The following is a 22,861-nucleotide window of genomic DNA, read 5'->3' as shown; positions in this document are numbered from 1 at the left end:
TCACAAGTTACGAAATGATAAATACAGAGTGATTGAGTAATTATGACTCACGCAATATCTTTGAAAATATAAAACTTATATTATTTTATTATTTTTTTCTTTTAAGAATTTAATAGTATCCTATGTTCTATAATTAAAAAAAAAAATGGTTCTATCCTCCAACCTCTTTTAAATAATATAAACTTAAGCTTTTTTTATGTAAACCTATATATTTAGTCGTTAATGATCTAACTAAGAAATTGACTGATCGATGACAAATTTTGTTTTAATAAATAACATATCATTGATCATATGAACAAGAATACTTTTGTACTAATATAAATCAAAAGACTGAGTTTGTCTCCATTTCACGCCACACTCTCCTAACTTGAAATGTCTTCTGAATACGCTATTGTGTACAATATACGAGTAATTCAACTCAACTGTAGTTACTATTAGTCAATTTAAACATTTTTAATACAATTATTACAAATTATTCTACACATATATACAATAATTTTACTAAGTACCTTATTCTATGAATAATATGGATGTCGAATATGTTTGATTTGAATTTTTAAAGAATATTACTCTTTGTTTCTTATCTTTACTAGCCCTATGATTTCACATCACAAAATACACTCATGCGTAATTATTCAAATTTCAATTGAATAGTATATTTCAACAACCCTACAAGATATCAGTTTTAAATTTTTAAATAAATTAAAATAGAAATTTTACTAATACATTTCCAGGAAAAGTGATGATTCTTTAATAAATGTACCATTAAAATTACAAATATTTATATTTCTTTTATTAATTAATATATAAAAATTGAATAAATGTAAAGTTATTTCAATGATGTGAAATTTTACATTTTAATGAAAATATGTTAAGTTACGGCATATCCAAGAAGTATTTTACACATTAGTTTATTTTGGTCGAAATGAACGCCATTTGTTGTCAATTATATAATATTACAGTAGCTATAGGAAAGATATTAAATAAACGTATAATCAAATAATAATAGAAATAAAAATTAAATTAAACAATTAATTTTTGTACAAACTTAACAGAATTATCTCACATCTGTTAAACGGATTTTGTTAATAATTTTTTTTTTAGTGCTTATTACTTGGTTTTTTTTCCTTATCTACTGCATTGGATATTGCCGAAATGATTCCACAACCAGCTGCAATAAATAAAGTACACAGCATCATTAGAAAACTGAATGATTTATTTTTTATATCTACTTCAATACCAATAGCGATGGTAATGTATTTATGGCTGTTATGTTTGCTTCTTTTTCATATTGTGTATGTTTATTCAGTGCTCAGTCTATGTATATAATGAAATACAGTTAATAATTTTTTAAAATTAAACACTATCTAAAGATTTGCATCGAAAATATCAAAAATGATACCTAGTTAAAAACATTACCCTGAAAAATTGAAAAAATACTTCGTATCTCGTTAATGGTGGAAACCCCAAAAAATTATAATTTTTTAAATCAGTAAATTTTTTAACTTTTAAATTTTAATTTAACTTTTGACACACTATTTGGGAATTTATAACAACTTTAAAATATACAGAGTGTTCAGTAAGTCAGGAAACGGGTTTCTATTGTTCTCATTGTTTGTAACAATGAGAACAATAGAAACCCGTTTCCTGACTTACTGAACACTCTGTATATTGAAAGTGAACTGTTGGTCATTTTATTTTTATCATTATGCATTACTCTTTCGCGCTTTCCCATCATTCTATATTTGAAAATGTTAATAACTTCTGAAGTATTATTTCAAAATTTATTATTGACCAGTCATGTACTTAATTGGATCATTTTTTAACACGCTCATATTAGTTTCACATGTATATTGTGTGTTTGTTGTTTGTAAATCTCTACCCGCCACGTATTATTATTCTCCCGTACCCCATCGTTTATAGCCTTGAGACTAGACGGTCGTAATGCATTCACCCCACCCCGCTTACCACTCGACGTATACAATATTTCCTGTATTATTTTATTTTTGGATTTCGTACCCGTACACGGTGTGCGTGTCATCAAATATATATATATATAAAAAATTTTTATTTTAACTGACCAATACCGCCCACGTGTAATGCGCCTTACGTTTATGTATTTATATATTCCTACCGCCGCTGCCGCCGTTTATACCTTAGGTATAACGTTCCCCCGCCCACAAAACAAGGCTATTTCTAATGCATGATACGTTTACGTACTTAAGTCGCTTTACATGTATATATATATTCTAATTACTATTAAAAATATACAAACATAACACGCTTTATTCTCATTAAGAGAAATAGAGTGTATTCATTCCGATTACAAAAGTTGATTCCCGTATCGTTATTTTTCGTCACTATCTCCATGTTCCGGGAGTGGGTAATTTACGCGCCTGCTGCTTTCCTTGGATGAGGTAGCCATTTCTCAGATTCCCTCCCCGCAATCGAACCCTGATTTCCCGTTACCCGTTACAACCATGATATTGATAGTAACTACTATCATAAGATGAAACTAAAAAATGAAAAATAAATATAGTTCAATAAACTAAAAAAAGACGCTTTTAAAGCACATCGAACTAAAAAGTTAAAAATAATTTTCAAAATAAGCTTAAAACAATAATGAACNTAAACTAAAAAAAGACGCTTTTATAGCACATCGAACTAAAAAGTTAAAAATAATTTTCAAAATAAGCTTAAAACAATAATGAACGAAAAATACTAGTATTATTGTGATAAAAGCGTGGGTGCTTTGTGCCATATTTTTCGTATATTGAGCGCCCGACGCTTTTATCACAATAATACTAGTACTTTTCGTACATTATTGTTTTAAGCTTATTTTGAAAATTATTTTTAACTTTTTAGTTCGATGTGCTTTAAAAGCGTGTTTTTTTAGTTTTTTAAACTATATTTATTATTTTATAAGCTGGTTAAATATGTATGTTGCCATGCTATCAGAGTATTATTAACGAATTTGATTATTTACAGTAATATTCAACAATAATTTTATTTGACTTTCTGCAATAAGTTTTTTGTATAATTCTATACTTTATAATTTTAGTGCGTATCTATTGTATTTTGGACTGGTTGGATATTAAATAGTGAAGATGTTTACCCTGAAGTAATGAATAATTACATACCAAAATGGATTAACCACATGGCACACACTGCACCAATATTTATTTCTTTTTTTGAATTATTATTTGTGTATCATAAAACACTAACTTTAAAGGTTTCTCTAACGTGCCTTATTACAACGACAACATTGTATATGTTAACGTGAGTATAATAATAATAATTTTCGATACTTGTAAAAATAAATATTTTCCTATAATTTAGAGATTTGTTTGTCTCTAAATAGACTAGATATCACGCTAAACTGATGTGTTGTTCGTGAAATATTTCTTAAGTAATATTAAATTAAGGTTTTATATTTATACTGGCTTAAGAAGAAAATATTTTAATTAACAAACTAAACTATAAAAACATCATCTAATATAATTATTTTTCGCCAAGTTTTTACTATATTTAATTATCATTTTAACCCAACTTTAACAAAAAAAAAAAAGTTCTAATAAAAAATATTTATCTGTTAGTTTTAATATTTTCAGGGAGAATTATTGTAGCATTTAATGTTCATAGAATAAGTCAAATATTAAAAGAAAAGGAGGTATCCCTTTGCAAAAATAAAAAAATGTTCGATTTACCAACTATTTATGAAAAATTATAATTTCAATTTTATAATTAAGATTACAATTAACTAACGAAGGTTAGAATAATCCATATTTCTTTCTTTTTAAAATTTCTTTATACAATTTACAACACTAAATTATTGAACATCACTTTCTTATTTAATATAATTTATTTTAATTTTTAATTTTTTTAATTAATCTATTTTTACAATTTTGATTCACGTTTGACATGCCTCTACGGCAACTGTTATAGAGTATTGATTAAGTAAGGAAACAGATTAATTATTACAAAAAATGAGAACAATTGAAACCCGTTTCCTTACTTATTGAACATTCTATATACTACATGAAGAAGTTCTTATTATAGAAATTATTTATTATTTATAATAATTTGTAAGTTGTAGATTAGTATTTGTTCATTTATACATGTATAAGTCATAAAAATTGTAATCAAAATATGATTATGGAAATAGAAGTTGAAGTTGCTTTTGAAATAATCCAAAAATTTCATCAAATAATTAAATACTATAATTCTTGAAGTATAGTACAATATTACAAAAAAAAATTATTCCCGGCGATTGTTCCACTATGAACAAATGTCTGTAAAAGTAAAAAAATTAAAATGTTAACAAAAAAAAAAGGATTTTATTTTCAATTTTTGAGTTATTTGACTTTAAAATGCATTATTTCAACAAAAAATTGAACAGATTTGCATTAAAACGTTTTTTATGACAGTGATTTTAATCACTGTCAGTTATCATCTATATTAGTTCCAACTATGCCGCATCTCAACTATTTTTAAAATATAAAATCCGAATTCTTCAAGAAATGGTATGTATTCTTTATTTTGTGTAATTTCAGATTAATTACACTACGAGTTAAAAATGGAACATGGGCCTATTATATAATTGATGTATACGTCAACACAATATTAAAAATTATTATAATGTTTTCATTTTTCTGTTACATTATGCCGATAATTTGTTCAATTTTTTGTCGCATATTAAACGATTATTATTGGGGTAAGTAAAAGTGAGTCTTTTGTCTTTTGTCTTAGTGATTTTTAATAAATTTTACAATTACAGGGACAAAATATATTAAAAATGCAAACATTTTGTCTTCAAATAAGAAAATCGAATAAAATAATATTAACATGATTTTTATCACTAGTGTTTCTGATTAATAATAAACAAGAACTATATGATTTCATTTTTCTCGATAAAATCAAACAACCTTATACTATTTTAAATCTATAAAACTTATATTTAATTAAAATGAATAATATAATTTTTCAAATATCAAATCAAATTGTTATGTTAAAAATAAATTACAAATTGTTTCATGCATTTTATTTATGTATTATTTTCATAATAAAATTTTTATTGTTACTAAAAAAATTAGTTTTCCAGGTCTCTTCGCAGAGTAATGTTCTGTAAAATGCTTTAAAGGTATCGATTACATTCTGTATATATTATATATGTATTAGAAATATTATATTAATAAGGTCAAAGGAGAATTTGTGTTAAATTTTGTTTTATTTTATCTCCTAGTAAAAAGCAATTACTTAATAATTGAAAGTCTATTAATAAGGGCATCTATAAATTCACCTGAAAATAATATAATTTTAAAATAATAAATGAACTCTCATAAAAAGTAATAAATATTATTATTATTACTTTTAAAAAAGTGCAATATACGCGTTAATTAACCTGAATGAACTATAATAATACGCAGATAGCTCTTTAGATTACGCGCTGTCTAGTTTTCCATTCCAAATAATTAGGAATTTTGATAAAAATAATTACACAAATTGTTTACAATTATAATATTTTTGTAATAGTTTTATCATTTTTAAATATGCAGAATTTATTTAGTGTAAAATGACATCGAATATCAATGTTAATTTCCGTGATCAGCCTTCTGCACTTATTCGTGTAGTAGCCCATGGCTTCATTACTGTTTTAATGTTTTATACTATTTTAGAAGCTGATAAAATAGATTTTTCTGAAATTAAATTATCCACCATCAGAAATCTCGAAAAATATCGTTATTTTACATGTACATTTTTAACAGCGGTAAGAAAATTTTATAATATATTACTCAAAATATTATTTTATTTTTTAAAAAATCCAATAATTGATGAAGGAATATCGAAATTAGTAGTTACCTTATATTTTTTGACACGATATCATAATTTTATATTTTTATTTTAATATTAAATTGTACGCTATTTTATAAATATTTGGCTTATAGCCAAAGCTGATAAGTCACAAAAATAAGGATATAGAATATTTTTTTAGAATTTTTACTGAAAGGGATGTTTTTTGTCATGTACCAAAAAATAAAATTCAATGTAATTGAGAATTTTTTTTTTTACTTAATAAATTTGGATTAGCATGAGACACTAATGAAATTTTAAATTTGTTAGAGTAACCTGAAGCAAGATGACCCATGACGTACTCTCATCATTAGTAAATTTATAAACACAAAAAATTTTGACTATATTTATTATACAGCATTTTAAAAACTGTAATACTGTGTAAAAGCTGATTAAGTTTCGATATTAAACATTTGTAAGTGTAAATTTTCACTTATAAATTTTGTTAAAAATTAGAAAACTCTATGTTTTATTAAGGTACAAAATTATATTTATTTTTTAAATTATGGAAATAATATTTCACAAAATACAAATTTTTTTTGTTTAAGTACTTGCATTCCTTATTTGTATGATATCCAATAGGATTTGTAATTCCTTTTGTTCAACGTTTAAATAGATTAACTTTAATTCAAAATTGTATTTTACGTTGTTAAACATTTAACATTAGTTAAAAATGCATACGTTTAACATTGTTCACTTTAAAATTTAAATTAATTTGTAGTTAAATGTGTTGTAAACAATTAAAAATATGACTAATTAACATAAGTAGTTTGAAGAAAGAACTAAAGAAAATTTTATATAATATTTAAAATATAACCTTTAAATATCATTTATTTAATGATCATGTTTTAATACGTATTTTTTTACGTTATAAATAGAATTATTTTCGTTGATATTACATGGATTTTCTTTATGAACAAAAAAATTTAAAACCAAATGAAGAACTAGGGGTCAAAATCGGCCCGATGAGGGTCTAAAACACATCCAATTTAAGGGAACACATTAATCAATTTAATTATAATGTTGATAGGCATAACAAAGAACTAAGCACTTAGGACTAAGGGAGGCTTAGCAACTAGTTTATAAGTAAGCACTCTCCCACAATATTTGGATAATTATGTATAAATACACAATTTTATTTTAACAATTATACTATAATATAAAATATCAATTAAGGCGGAGGAAAATAAATTTACCTTTCAGAGTAATTATATTTTAGTACGCCTAAGTCTGTAGTGTCATTAAATTTTTTTTTAGAGAATGGGATGTTATAATTTCAAATAATATCAATGATCTTTTTACTTGCTAAAAGAAACTACTATTAAACATCTAATAGACCGGGTCTGGAATAGATTTCAAAAAAAAAAATCATGAACTAGTCATTGGGTAGGTCTGATAGGCTTTTTTTTTGTGGATAATTTGGCTGGACTAGGCCGAGACCTAAAATTAAAGCCCATGTAGGACTCTATTAATTATTTTTCCTTTTACAGAGTTTGACTTTTATGATTTTTTCCTTATATACTGCGTTGAATTTATTGGAAATTATTCCAAAACCCGATATGATGAATAAGTGCTGAAAACTATTCGGAAAATAAATGATTTATTGTTTATATCTATTTCATTACTAATAACAATTGTAACACACCTATTACTTATTTAATTTCTAAATGTGCGTTCAGTGCACATTTTAGTATTTAAAGAAGATGTATTTCTACCATATGTATTTCATAACTATTCAAATGGATTAATATTTAAATCTAACAATTTCACTAAAATACATACTTCTTTTCGCAGAAAATATAATTAAAAAACAACTAGCAAAATTTGATCATAATTCTATTATATCATATTTCTAGAACGTATGTATTATATTTTGGCTTGGTCGCATGCTATACGGCAAAGATGTTTATCCTGATGAAATGAATAAATACATTCCGGAATGGATAAATCATATGGCTCATACAGCACCAATATTTTTTTATTTTTTCGAAATTTTTTTTGAAAATCATAAAAGTCCAAGTCTAAAAGATGCTCTTACTTATCTTACTACAACTATCACAATATATACAATAACGTAAGTATTATTGTAATTATAATCCTTATAATATAACTATAAGTAATATAGATTTATATTCTTTAAAAAAATAATTACGCTAAAAATTTATTTTATGAACAAAAATAGATTTATAGAATAGTTGATTCACCTTAAAAATTTGATGGAAAATATGTCAAAAGATCACAAATCGTATCTAGTCGAAGACATTACCCTCAAAATTTGAAAAAAATGAAACTAGGACATTTTCAATTTAATTTTTTTAAAAATGAAAGTGTCAGTATTCCGGAAATACTGACACTTTTATATATATCTTAAATTAAAGCTTATGTAATATACTTTAATTTGAAAAAAAAAAATTTTACCTCTGAATTTGTCTTCATGGAAAAAATGACTACCGTATTCAAAAATATGCTATTTTTGTGTTAAAAAGTATAATGTACGAGGTATGTCAAAAAAATTCCTGGACGACGTTTCGTGTGCGTTGTGTAGAAGCACTGAGTCGGAAACAACTATGCAGTCTCGTTCCTACAGCTGTCTAGTATCAGTATACAAAATTTCAAGTCGATCGGTCGCGTCTAACTGTATTTAAAAAAATAATTATAAAAAGTTGTTTGTGCCTTGTGCTGATGAAAAATGAAAATCGATAAAAAATTAAAACAAAGAATTGTGATCAAATTTCTCGTGAAATTGGGCAAAACAAACGCCGAAATTGAAAATATCTTGTCAGCTGTATGTGGTAAAGATACGATAAGCCGCACAACGCTGTACGGGTGCATTAGTCGGTTCAGAGAGGGGCGAGAGGCAGTGACTGATAACGCTCGCGAAGGCAGACCACTAACAGCGCGCTCGATCGAAATGGTTGCAAAAGTGAAGACTAAAATCGACGAAGACCGCCGAAAAACACTGAGAGAAATCTCTAGCAGTGTTGGAACATCGCACGAGAGTGTGCGTTCAATTTTACGGGAAGATTTGAATTTGCGAAGGTGTCTTCACACATGGTTCCGCGAGTGTTGACGGACGATCAAAAACGAAACCGCGTTGAAATCTGCAGAGACTGGCTGGAAGCTGAGGAGAGCGACAACATTTTGTCTCGGGTAATCACAGGTGACGAGAGTTGGATTTTTGAGTATGACTTCGTCATACTCAAAAAACGGGCTGACATGGTGTGGCTAACACCTGATGAACCAAGAGCGAAAAAAGCGCGCAAAAGCAAATCAGAAGTGTAGGTGATGGCCACTGTTTTTTTCGACTGCCGCGGCGTGATACTCCTGGAATGGACTCCAAAGGGTCACACAATCACTGGACAAGCCTACCTTGAGATTATGTAACGTTTGAGAGAGCGCATAAGGAAGAAGAGGCCAGAATTGTGGAAAGACAACTCTTGGGTTCTTCATCAAGACAATGCGCCAGCACACCGGTCCTTCATTGTGCAAGATTTTTTGGCCAAAAACCAAACGACAGTGCTACCACATCCACCCTATTCACCGAACCTTGCACCCTGTGACTTTTTTTTTGTTTGATAAACTGAAAGATTTGATGAGGGGAACACATTTGGGGGGTTTGGAGGAGATCAAACAAGAATTGGCACGGCTACTATACAGCATGCCACAAAATGACTGGCAAAAATGTTTCGATAACTGGAAAAAAAGAATGCACCAGTGCATTAGTGCCAGGGGGGACTACTTTGAAGGGGATAAATTTATTGTAACTNCTACTTTGAAGGGGATATATTTATTGTAACTTAATTTTTATAATGAAGCACGTTTTTGCCCAGTGTCCGGGAACTTTTTTGACATACCTCGTTAGTATATATTAAACCTAGTGCATGATACGTTTACGTACTTAAGTCGCTTTACATGTATATATATATTCTAATTACTATTAAAAATATACAAACATAACACGCTTTATTCTCATTAAGAGAAATAGAGTGTATTCATTCCGATTACAAAAGTTGATTCCCGTATCGTTATTTTTCGTCACTATCTCCATGTTCCGGGAGTGGGTAATTTACGCGCCTGCTGCTTTCCTTGGATGAGGTAGCCATTTCTCAGATTCCCTCCCCGCAATCGAACCCTGATTTCCCGTTACCCGTTACAACCATGATATTGATAGTAACTACTATCATAAGATGAAACTAAAAAATGAAAAATAAATATAGTTCAATAAACTAAAAAAAGACGCTTTTAAAGCACATCGAACTAAAAAGTTAAAAATAATTTTCAAAATAAGCTTAAAACAATAATGAACGAAAAATACTAGTATTATTGTGATAAAAGCGTGGGTGCTTTATGCCATATTTTTCGTATATTGAGCGCCCGACGCTTTTATCACAATAATACTAGTACTTTTCGTACATTATTGTTTTAAGCTTATTTTAAAAATTATTTTTAACTTTTTAGTTCGATGTGCTTTAAAAGTGTGTTTTTTTAGTTTTTTTAAACTATATTTTTGTTATCGTGTTTACTCATGAACGTCTTTGTGGTGTTCTCGAGTATCTATTATAATGTGTAATTGACTATTGTTGTACAGCAGTTGCTATAATTATTAAATATTTATTTTTAATGACTGTAATACTTAATGCGTATTGTAAATTATTTCAATTTTGCAATCGTTATATTTGTAATTTTTTGTTTGCGCGTATTTGTTGTTCTCTTTATGATTATTTTTGAATTATGATAATTTTTAAATTGTTAATATATCATTAGGGAAATGGCAGTATTAATTTAATTTGTTTTTGTAATTTTTAGACTGCTACACTGATGTGCCAGGATAACTAAGCTGTAGATTGTTGGCTGTTATCGCTATTGGATTTATTGCACGGGTAATTTATTTTCATTTGTTAAAAGAAATGTATTGCTATTGACTTTTCTTAAAATAGAGTTCATTTTTAACACGCCTATATTAGTTTCACATGTATGTTTGTTTGTATCACAATAATTGTAGTACTTTTCGTTCAATATTGTTTTAAGCTTATTTTAAAAATTATTTTGAACTTTTTAGTTCAATGTGCTTTAAAAGCGTGTTTTTTAGTTTTTTTTAACTATATTTTTATACATTTTAACCGATTTACTTTGGTTATATTTATCATTACTGTGATTTGTATTTCATTTGTTGGTGCAATATGTACTACATCAGTATAAAATCTCTCTCTATCCATCTATACATACATATATATTTACACATATATATATTTTTTTTTGCGTGTACTACATTTGTATTTGTGATTCCTTTTATGATAATAAATAAATTATGGAATGAATTTTATAATATTTTTTGTAAATTCGAGCTAATGGTTTCTTTTTAAAAAAATACCATTATCGTACAAAACTAAAATGTTTTTAAAATCCTGACAGTGTATTAAATACTTCAATATGTTTTGTATATATAACACATATTATGGATTATCGATTTGAAATCTTAGGATGTTTCTTTATTTATCGTTTTGATATGGATTTAATAATTTCATTACATTTCATTTACATTGAGTTTGTTATATTAACATACTAAGTCTTAATTTCAAATTATTATAATTTTAATAACAAAGTAGTTGAGTAGTGAGACAAATAAACTTGCTTCTTTTTTTTTTCGTACGGAAAACACATCGATTGGAGTTTAATTTTAATAGTTCAATTGTTATTATATAAAATCATTTTTTAAGTTAGTCATTTATTTTATACACAATTAGTAAATAATTAAAGGAACATCATATACAGGGTGGCCCACCACTCACTGACAACTTAAATAACTTTTGATCCAGTTAATATTTTTAGTTGATTTTTTTTTTTAATAATAGATATACGTTAGGTCTATAGCTATATCTCAATAATTAATTTTTTTACATTTTATTAAAAATATTAATTATTTTTAAATTTTAAATAAAATGTATAAAAAAAATCTAAGATAGCTATTTTGTAGAGTAAAATTTAAGAAAAATTTTAGTAAAAAAATATCTTATTAATATTCAGTAGTAAATATTCTGTAGCGTTTTGAAGTTTGTGAAAATTTACTTTTCAATATACTTTTGAATGAGAGTGATAAGTAATAATTGCCTTATCTAATTTCTTATCATGGTATTAATGCCAAGTTTGTAATGTATCTTTACATTAGTAATGTATATTTTTAAATACTGCTGTTGCATTCTGAAACAAAAAAATTGTACATTGTAAAATTACGAATTTATTGGATTGGTGTTAGAGACAGAACTGCTCACTGACAATTTGAAAAATCAACGCTTAGTTTATTAGAAATTACAAAAACAAAAAAACAATATCGAAACAGTTCTACCTCAAACTGTGTTATATATATGCATCACAAACCTTCCGTCATTTCAACTTCGGCTGGGAGTGGTTGGGGGTATTGCTTCGCCGACTTCTCCGACTTTTTGTATTGCTCTTTGCCAACGTTTTTTTTTTTTTATACCGTTCTAAAATAAAATAAAAATTGTCAAAGACGTGAATGGAAAATGGATGTTTGTTTATTATTACTTGGGCAATCTTTTCTCAAATGTTTTTTGCTTTTACAAATAAAACACACTGCGAAATTTCAAATTTTATTTCTATGCTATTTTTAAAATTACTCATGCATAATGGAATAGCATACTTACGTTTAGAATTTTGACGCCTCCCGTCAGTGGGTGATGGATGCTTCGACAAATAATAATAATTATTATTATTATTAATAATTGGTCGAACATATACGTGCTTCATATTGATGAACACTACTAGATGATTTTTACAATCGCAGGGGAATTCTGTGCCACTCCCAAATCGGAATTTGGACTTTGACACGGTATTTTTTTAAGGTTATTAATAATAAACGTAACACCGTTATGTTCTGACTGTGGAGTCAATTTATTTTGTTTTAAAGTTATAAAAATATTATAATTTATAATATACAAATGACGGGTAAACCGTAAGGTGCGGATATAACTCGACGACACGTACGGCGGATTTAAGTCACAGATGAACTGGTTTACATAGTCACCGACGTGTCTCGCGGTGCTAAACCCCCTGACCTGTCCTATCTACCGACCGCCGGATAAGACAAACTTGTGTTATCGTCAACACTAATGAGTGCGACGGTGGACAGCTGATAATCACGACCGGATAACGTGCTAATTCACGGTAAATGAATAGTGCGCTATTAAGGGCCGTGTCAACTTCGTTGCTTTATAATCTCCGAGAGTCGTCAGTATTTGAACCAATTTCAAAGAGACTCTGCTGCCGATTTTTGTTGACTTTTTTTGTGGCGCGATTAAAAAGCGCTATTTACTTATTTTACTGTACTTCCGGACCCTAAGACACTCCCCGGGGTCCACGTTCGATTTTACAGAAATCTGTTTCATTTTTTTTTTTCCTAAAACGCGCATACCTAACCAATGCAAATCGTTTTTTTTTTACAAAATTCGCGGCAAAACGGCTGCTGGTGTATTTCGTCACACGCGTAAGTTGGACTTTGAACTGTGTGACTTTTTAATATCCGTGTCTCGCACCACGACCCGGTTTCGGTCGTTTAACCGTTATTATTCGCATCAATGCGCTCGCGTTATGTTATCACCCCAATCCGTTGATCATAATTGAAAATTCACATTGTTTTAACACGAACTCTATTTTTTATTTATTATAAGTTTATTTGTAATAATAGCATTTATTAAATTAAATTTTTAAATAATGGTACACGCGTGTGTTTTGTGCCGCGCTGCCGTAGCTGACGGTGTCACTTTACACAAGTGTGTATATTAATTAATTGTTCTCGACTTGACGTGTTTCCTTCCCACTGATGGATATTTTGCGTTCGTAGGTTTCCGAGAGATGCCCAAATTTGTGGCTGTTGTTTGTTGCGACTTGCGGTCGCGATCCGCTGGATGTAAACGTCCACAACGCGGTTTTGTGCTCCCGGCATTTCCTGGCAAGCGACTACGGCAATAGTGTCGTGCGTAGGGTACTTATCCGGGACGCGGTACCGTCTGTAAGTAACTGTTCGTTAATTGTCTTTATTCGTTTTGATTTTGTTTTTCCTATTAAGGTCAATGTCACGGAGCAACCCGATGTAATAAAGTTGTATAATATATCTGATTGACAATCGTAGTTACGGAGTCTGACAGTTCTTTTATTCATATTTCATACGGCCCGTATACAGTCGTTGTATAATTCCTATACGCATCGCTCTGAAACCATGTCATGGTAAATGTTGTTAAATGTTGTTACAACCATGTGCCGTCAATAGTCTGATTTTTTTTTTTATTGCGAAAAACATCGCGTACAAAGTCTGTCAGGTTCCGCACCCGCGTCATCCCGAACCGTAACAATAAACAACGGCACCGTACAGGTTCAAATTGTTTACTTGATGGACGACGATGTGGGAGATGCTGGACCGTCCGGAGGAAATGTCGTCGCTGCCGGTGTTGGTGCCGGTGGAAACGATTTGGTAAACATTATACGCATAATAATAATAATAATGAATTTACTGTATATTATTGTATTTTTATGTACGCAAACAATTCTGTAGGTTGAAGTGGTAGAAGTACCAGTCGAACCGTCGCCCGAATTTGTCGACGTCAGTAAAATTATTAAATCGCTTTTAAATACGATGGAAATATAAACCTTTAATTTATTTTTATTTTTTTCCTCTCATTGTGTAGCTTGCCGTCGTCGTAGTTCCAAACGAACCAGCCCTCGACGTCGCTCCGTCCGAAGTGACTTTAGTTATTTCGGACATTACAATAAATAGTATATTAAATATAGCATTCGGCTTTAATAAAATGGAATCTGTTGCACAGCGTGGCGTTCATTATATTATAATACGATGTACATCTTTTTATCTTTTTTCTGTTTACAATAATTACAAACATTCATTTAGCGACTGTACCGTAGGTCGTCGCGACTGTTGTGTTGCCTATTTAGTGTGGAACGGCGTATCCATTACCCCAGTATATATCTTCTACTTATTTAGTATTTATTTAATTTGTTTTTCAATGATTGTACATTTTTAAATTCCATGTGGAACTACTATTACAAATTATTAAAATACACACATACTCATTTGTTCGACACTATTCAAATGGAACACAAGTGACAATTATAATTTCATAACAAATTGCTTTGCGTAATATTTCTCGAAGTTCACTCAGACATTAAGTACCATTAATTATTATAATCATTTGTTCATTTATATTTAGACGACACAAGTTTTATAACCTTTGCCTGTATACTAAGCTACTACACAACACTACTCAGAAAACCATTTATGTTGTTTAAGGTTAAACAAATGTTTAAAATATTAATTCAACATTAAATAAATAAAAATCAAAATGTCAAAAATATCACTTAACATATATTTATTGTTGTTCATAATTATTATTGTTATACTCATTGTTATTATTATATAATAATTGAATATATTATTCCGTTACTATTCAATAGATTTTAGCAATTTAACTCTGTGCGTTATTTTTCAAATTTAATATTTATAACAATGCATTTTACATATTTATTGTATATACATTCTCTGTTTTATAAATCCAATTTTACGTGCATAGGACGATCGACAGCGTGTTAATCCGGAACGAGAGCAAGCCGGTGGTGTTGTTGAAGTGATACCCGTGCAACCGGTCGAACTCATAGCTCACGTGCGAGACGTTTTACCGGAAGAGAATTGCACTGGCCCAATGAGTTACGTTTGTGCGCACTGCAACGCACGGCATTTCGCCGTGAAAAGGTTAAGTATTAGTAACAATGCGCGACTTTATTTTTCTTTGTGTTGTTCTAATGGTCTGGTCGCCCTCGCGGACGACCAAGTATTATTGCCTGTTCCAGATCAGTTGAAGGACCTGATGCTCGGCGATTCGGCACGATCGCGATCCTTTAGAGCGGAAATTCGTCCTTAGAACAGCGCGCTGGCCGTTCGCTTCGTTCATAGTGAACGATGCACCGGCCGAGGCTCAGCCGGGCCGTTTGCCAGGCGGTGTGTTTACCGCGCACGGGCAGATGTACCACAGGTAATGGATGCGACATTTGTTGCTCGACTAATTTATCGGCAATATTACTATTGGGTAGTTATTATTTTGTAGTAAATTACAATTACACCGCACCTTTTTTTTTAGTTGTTCCGATAAATTTATAAAATACACATTGACGAAGTAACCGGACTCCATAACGTTTATCGTCTGTGCACTTAAAAAATTGTTTACAAGTTTTATATCGACTTTAGTTTTAAAATATTTTTCCTATTTCATTTGTAAAAACTTAGGAAACTAATATGTAAGCTTATTTAAATTTAATATTCATTGTTTATTCATATCAGATAAATATTTCGAAATTACTATTCGTTTCAAACGAGTATAACCGTCCGATTAAATCGAATCAAAGTGGATTTAATTATTATCGTTGATTTCATCTCGATTTAAATCGAACGGGTCGTTCGGCCATTTACATCAACTAATACACGTTTATGCAGTGGTGTTTCGCGAAAAACTCTTTTCTACATAGGGACATACGCATACGAACACTATATATAACATTTCAATATAAAAAATACGTTACTCTTTTCCTATGATATACGACGTTAATCTAACCAATTATTAGCACACCACTGTAGCGTTTATGGAATACTCGAATAAAATATAATAATAATTAAAATATTAATTGCCTAAAGTATTTTTTTTTATTACTTTGCCGACAAATTATTTACTTTAAAACACTTTACCGATGATTTACACTTTCACTGACCACAGGATGAGCCGATCGGCGATACCCAACAGGAGGGGGGCAACACCTCGCTACTGTCAGTTGTACTTCATCAGCTCGACGGAAGCTACCGCGGCGCGGATTGAAGCCAATCGCAGCCGAGCCAATCTGTTGGAGAGCGTGTTACGGGAACTCGACGAAATGTTGAGGGCCGTCAACCCGTACGCTGAAGCGTTCAGGTAACGCCAACGACCGTCTCATTTTTATATGGACGAGGTGTGGGTCGACGAGACCCGACGACTGCCGGAAGAGGCACCGCAAAGAGTGACCATGTTCTTTATCGAAGACCGCAACAACGATCCGAGGCGCTACAATGCCTCGCGGGTCAACGAAGTTGCAGCGGTGTTCACCGGCGAGAACGGCTTGCCGCCGGCGCAAGTGGATTTCGCGGTTTACGGCCGCGCGACGACCGGACCCGTGATGCCCACGCTGTCGACGAGATCGCCACACATCGATCCCATGGTATACCCGTTGCTCTTTTCGAACGGCGAAAGGGGACGGAACCAACACATGGGACAGACGGGCGCGCGGAGAACGACCAACAGGCAACGCGTGTCCATCAGAGAGTTCATGTGTTATCGTCTGGCCGTCCGTTACGGGGGCAACAACGATGTCGATCACAGCGAGTTCAGCCCGTTACACGCCGGCGGGTTTCTGTTTCAACAGCTCCTGTGCGATTACTACGTGCGCATGGAATCGGAGCGGTTTGAATACTACGAGGCGCACCAGTCGGACTTTTTCGTGGAGGCCTACCAAGGTCTGATGGATCACATCAACGGGCAACACGACGTGACCAAGGACAACGACGTCGGGTCTCGCGTCATTCTACCCGCTTCGCACACGGCCAGCGTGAGGTTCATGAAAAAACGTTATCACGACGCTATGGCCTTGGTGCGGATATACGGCAAGCCCGATCTGTTCATCACTTTCACTTGCAACCCGAAGTGGAAAGAGATCGCCGACAGCCTGTCGGACAAGTTGACGTACACCGACAGGGCCGATTTGGTTTCGCGCCAAACTCAAAGCGCTGATGGACGATCTGACGCGCAAGAATGTTTTCGGCCGCGTAGAGGCTTACGTCTACACGGTCGAGTTTCAGAAGCGCGGTCTACCGCATGTGCACATACTGCTTATTGTCGAAGAGCGGTTTAAAATACGTTCGGCCGAAGAAGTAGACCGAATCGTGCGAGCGGACATACCGGATCCCGTTACACAGCCGGTGCTGCACCATTTGGTTAAGGCCCACATGTTGCACGGNCGCACCATTTGGTTAAGGCTCACATGTTGCACGGTCCGTGCGGTATGTTTTTCAGAACGTCGCCGTGTTGGGATCAAGAGAGAAACGTTTGTACCAAGCAATACTCCAAACCGTATTGCGAGGAAACGATTTACTGCGCTGNTCCAAACCGTATTGCGAGGAAACGGTTTACTGCGCTGACAGCGGTTACCCCGAGTGCAGGCGACCCGACAACGGTCGTACCGTCGAATTACGTCGGGCCACCCTGGACAGTCAGTAGGTGGTGCCTTACAATCCTTATCTGACGGCCAAATACAACGCCCACATCAACGTGAAGGTGTGCTCTTCGGTGAAGAGCGTAATGTATCTGTACAAGTACGTGTACTTTCACGGAATACTTTCAACTGAACAGGAACGACTCCAACGCCAGGCGATACCTGTATCACGAAATACCCAACTACTACGTGTGGGATAGCAGGGAAAAGTCATGGCGTTTACGCCAACGCGCCCAGACATATCCAACCATCACGAGAATGTCCTTGCGACAGAGAACGTTTCAACTTGAGGACGTTGTTGCTGTACCGCAGGGAACCGGCCGGTTTCGAGGACCTGAGAACGGTTGACATACCACACTTACGCCGAAGCCGCAACGGCTCGGGGCATTTTGCGAGACGATCACACGTGGAGGGCGTGTATACGAGAAGCTTCCGTTCACGACACGCCGCATCAGTTGAGATGTTTGTTCGTCACGATACTCTTGCATTGCTCGCCCAACGACCCGCCGACACTGTACGACGAGTTTAAGGTATGACGACATCTCGACTTTACAAATGTATAAATCATTCATTAAGTACGGGTAACTATTACGATTATCCGTCGACAATTTATAGGACCGTGGAATGGTAGTCCGACTTTCTTTTTTTAAATTTGCATTGCGATAGTGTTCTTTTAGTGCGAGTCAATTTTTTACAAATACCTACTCGGTCAAATATTATAAATTCCATTTTTGACGGATAAAACAATTTCCAACGATAATGATAATTATTACTGTTGTTATTATTATTCTTACTAATAACGATAATTAACATATTAATATCAATCATACATAATGATAATAATAATAATAACAATAATTATAAGTAAATAAACAGGGCGGTACGCCACCGAACGAACTTCATCGGATTTTAAACTAAACGTTTATCTAATGCGCGATAGTAACGAGTCGTGTTCTTAGCGTTTTTCTACAACAGCGAAAATAAGTAGATTCAACGCTATTGCCACACCGCGACTTTTCATGCAATATACCATTGACTGGAAAATTAAAATTTCCTACATCAAGTCGATATTATTCGTAACATTAATTTACGTGTTCATTACGAATATCTTTTCATTGTTATAGTTGATGTTTCTTCAATAGTGTTCGATCCCCATATATAAATTCATAAAATGTTAATTAAAGTAAATACACGTCGAGGTAATACACAGAGTATGAATGAACTCAATACAAATCACTATAGTGTGTAATATGTATAATTCATTTATTATTAAATTAATTATTTATTATAAATATTTCGTTTGTTTCATATTAGACGACAATAATTAATTGACAATATTCATTCAAAGCACTCGGGACGGTTTTGTTTCGTTTATGTTTCTTTTTTTTTATATAGCTCACGCAATAACGGCAAGTGCGATGGAGTTAATTATTAATCGTTCGTTGTATTTACAGGATAATCTGATGGAAGATTACTTCAGACGACACGCAGACCGCGACACATCCGAAGCCATGTGTTTGGCTGTCGTGGAACGTCACCTGGCCGCTTCAAACAAGACGCTCACTGGTTACGGTTTACCCGAGCCGAATCGCGCTCTGTTAGTACCGGNGGTTTTGTTTCCTTTATTTATTTATTTATTTATTTTTTTTTATATAGCTCACGTAATAACGGCAAGTGCGATGGAGTTAATTATTCATCGTTCGTTGTATTTACAGGATAATCTGATGGAAGATTACTTCAGACGACACGCAGACCGCGACAGATCCGAAGCCATGTGTTTGGCTGCTGTGGAACGTCACCTGGCCGCTTCAAACAAGACGCTCACTGGTTACGGTTTACCCGAGCCGAATCGAGCTCTGTTAGTACCGGACGAGCCGGCCGACAACGCGACGGCGGCAGACGTCGTCGAGTTGGTCGGTCGACTGAACGAACAACAGCGGACGATATACGACCGCGTCATGCGGGCGGTCGGCGACACCAGGCGTTCATTACCCAAGTTGTTCTACGTTTCCGGAGCCGGAGGTTGCGGCAAGACCTTCCTGTACAACTGTTTGATTTCGTCTATCCGNTATATAGGCGTCCATTGCCCAAGTTGTTCTACGTTTCCGGAGCCGGAGGTTGCGGCAAGACCTTCCTGTACAACTGTTTGATTTCGTCTATCCGGAGCCGCGGAGGGACCGTGATTTCCGTGGCTTATACTGGGATAGCCGCGTCGTTGATCCAGGGAGGACAGACCGTGAGTGTTCTACACATTATCGCGCGACCGTCACACGGTTTGCGTTTATTGTGTTCGAAACCGACTACGTGCGTTTACTCTGTTCACAGGTCCACTCTACGTTCGGCGTGAGAGTGGCGCCGCACGATCAAGAAGACCCGTCGTATCTTGCAATGCAATCGAGGAAAGCGCAGACTCTGCGCGCCGCCTCACTGATCGTTTGGGACGAGGCATCCATGTCGCCCACGTCGCAGCTGCGGGTCGCCGACAGGTTGCTCAGGGACGTCATGAACGTGCCGGACACGCCTTTCGGCGGCAAACCCGTGCTGTTCGCCGGCGACTTCAGACAGACGTTGCCCATCGTGAAGCGCGGTTCGCGGGCCCAAATCGTTTCGGCCACCATACGGCACGGNCCATGAACGTGCCGTATGCGCCTTTCGGCGGCAAACCCGTGCTGTTCGCCGGCGACTTCAGACAGACGTTGCCCATCGTGAAGCGCGGTTCGCGGGCCCAAATCGTTTCGGCCACCATACGGCATGGTGTTTATTGGGTCTCGATGGAAAAATACTCGCTTGAGCGCAACATGCGCGCCGACGGCGACCAACCTTTCGCCGATTGGCTGTTGCAGCTCGGTGCTGGCTCGCTCAACAAAGGACTAGAATACGTGACTATTAAGGTCGGTGCGGTAAGCGAATCTTTTGCATGTCTTTTAGACTTTGTTTATCCGCGGGCGATGTCGTTGAACAACGTCCGCGATTACGCTAAACATATTGTTTTGTGTGTTACAAACGACGAGTGCAAGAACATCAACGATCAGGTGCTCCTACATTATACATTACATGTATAAATAGTAATGAGTTATAATATCTGAATTTTGAATGATTTAACAAATTTGAGATTATACCAAAGACATTGTATGTTATCATAATATACTTATTAGACCGATTTTTCTCAACAATTCATCAAATGATAATAAATTGTATCTATTTGATGACTATGCCCACAAAAATTAGTAATGTTTACCTTGTCACGGTGAATCATCAAAAAAATATACGATTTTTAAAATCAATAAATTTCTACATTATTTTAAATTTTCCTTACAACTGTCATAACTCTAAATAATTTTACCTTATATAAATACCTTAAGTATTTTTTTTCATTTTACCTTTTATCTGCCTACAGGCGAATATTCAAAATAACAACTTTGGCACGATAAGTTAACTTTTCCAACAAAATGAAAGATTATGTACGTGTTACAAATTTAAAAATAAAAAATCATTTCGATGACTTATCTCCTATGTGCAAATGTCTGCTGTAGTTAAAAAACACGTTAATCATGAGTTAAAATCTTTGATTTTAATTTTCAACATTAAATTGCAATAACTTTTTGAATAATGAACATTTTTTTTTTTATACAAATTTATTTTCCAATTGTTTGATATCATTTTTATGAACCTTTACTTGCCATCAAAGGGGTAGTCAAACTAAAAATTTTTTGAAATCGGTATTTTTAAAAAACTTATTTTCTTTAATCTGTCATAGCTTTTTAAAAAATAGATGAATCAAAACAAATTTCATTAGGTATGTATTTTTAAAAATTTTATCCTTTACTTGCTCACATGAATTTTAAAATAGCAATTGTGTAAACAATATCAGTTTTTCGTGTTATTATAATTTTCTACAATAATTTTTTTTTTGTCAATTATTTATACTTATATTAAGGAGGACAAGGAGGATAGGTACTTAAATTAATCCCCTCTTTTATAAATAAATTATAATAATAATAAAAATTTAAGAATTTTCGCAGCTATTATTGAAACATATATTACATATTTAACCTCGTATTTTTATAAAAGTTCAAATAAGTATTGAAATAATAAATTAACAAAAATTACATTGTTTTAATTAATCAAAATTTATAAGAACTTTTTTATGATAAATATTTGGATCGAAATTTATATTAGATGGTGTTATAAAAGACACAATAGTCTCAATATTATATTCATAGAATAATTCGACTAAATAGTTTATATACGATTTGATATTCTCTACATTTTCACTTAGTGTTTTCAAAGCTCTATCTGTAATTTGATTTAAGTCAATCTTACTAAGTTTTTTCTTTTCAGAGCTTAGTTGTTCTAAATTTTCATTATCTAGTCTTTCATTGTAATTTATAGGAACAAATTTTGGTAACAGAGTTTTCATAATTTGTTCAATATCTATAATTGCTTTATTAAGTGTTAAATTTACACCTGTTTCAACCATTGGTTTTTTAGTTGAATTTTTTAAAACTTTTGTCATTTCATAATTATTAAACCTAAATAGTACTTTAAAGAATTTATTATTTAAAAGATAATTTTTCATATCAGTATTACTTACATGGATATTTGCAAACAATTTATGATTTAATTGCCAATATTTATTAGCAATAACCATATGCTTTCTTATTAAATGTAATGTTATTGTTTTTATCACATTTAA

At 32.8% G+C, this 22,861-nt stretch overlaps 4 protein-coding genes and 1 long non-coding RNA gene across 13 annotated transcripts in view; 3 read left to right on the top strand and 2 right to left on the bottom strand.

The window, feature by feature from the left end:
• The window catches only part of LOC126893945 (androgen-dependent TFPI-regulating protein-like), a 90,556-nt gene that overhangs the window by 1,170 nt on the left and 66,525 nt on the right, over positions 1-22,861 (top strand). Inside the window, exons 2-5 of one of the 4 annotated variants that reach the window (XM_050664513.1) lie at positions 1,105-1,251; positions 3,062-3,279; positions 4,554-4,714; positions 4,778-4,950. In XM_050664513.1, coding sequence (XP_050520470.1) covers positions 1,105-1,251; positions 3,062-3,279; positions 4,554-4,714; positions 4,778-4,833 — 582 coding nt within the window. In that variant the 3' untranslated portion in view covers positions 4,834-4,950. Of the gene's footprint in view, positions 1-1,104; positions 1,252-3,061; positions 3,280-4,553; positions 4,715-4,777; positions 4,951-22,861 lie in introns of those variants that run through there. The other 3 variants (XM_050664512.1, XR_007701294.1, XR_007701293.1) reach the window with 3 other exon arrangements.
• The window catches only part of LOC126893946 (androgen-dependent TFPI-regulating protein-like), a 58,089-nt gene that overhangs the window by 7,295 nt on the left and 27,933 nt on the right, over positions 1-22,861 (bottom strand). The gene's annotated exons all lie outside the window — the stretch shown is intronic.
• LOC126893931 (peroxidase-like) overlaps positions 5,455-22,861 on the top strand; it is a 99,104-nt gene continuing 81,697 nt past the window's right edge. For 3 of the 4 annotated variants that reach the window (XM_050664491.1, XM_050664488.1, XM_050664489.1), the window contains exon 1: positions 5,455-5,767. The gene's annotated coding sequence lies outside the window, so the exon portion shown is untranslated. Of the gene's footprint in view, positions 5,768-7,755; positions 7,925-22,861 lie in introns of those variants that run through there. The other variant, XM_050664492.1, reaches the window with a different exon arrangement.
• LOC126893950 (uncharacterized) lies at positions 11,407-13,331 on the bottom strand. Of its 2 annotated transcripts, XR_007701296.1 has the most exons (4): positions 12,513-13,331; positions 12,394-12,441; positions 12,226-12,332; positions 11,407-12,048 (listed from the first exon to the last, which is right to left on the bottom strand). It is a non-coding gene; the product is annotated as an uncharacterized LOC126893950 (long non-coding RNA). The 2 variants fall into 2 exon arrangements; XR_007701295.1 differs by lacking the exon at positions 12,394-12,441 and having other exon boundaries at positions 12,513-13,329.
• On the top strand, positions 20,237-21,511 carry LOC126893949 (uncharacterized). Its single transcript, XM_050664519.1, has 3 exons — positions 20,237-20,401; positions 20,491-20,674; positions 20,806-21,511. Exons 2-3 carry the CDS (start codon positions 20,554-20,556, stop codon positions 21,225-21,227), a joined length of 543 nt encoding a protein of 180 aa, XP_050520476.1. The 5' UTR covers positions 20,237-20,401; positions 20,491-20,553; the 3' UTR covers positions 21,228-21,511.

This window comes from Daktulosphaira vitifoliae, unplaced genomic scaffold (genome assembly GCF_025091365.1).
Source record: "Daktulosphaira vitifoliae isolate Bord-2020 unplaced genomic scaffold, ASM2509136v1 Scaffold_1, whole genome shotgun sequence".
Lineage (NCBI taxonomy): Eukaryota > Metazoa > Arthropoda > Insecta > Hemiptera > Phylloxeridae > Daktulosphaira > Daktulosphaira vitifoliae.
The sequence above is the reverse complement of the archived record's forward strand: the minus strand, read 5'-3'. Positions and strand labels throughout refer to the sequence as shown.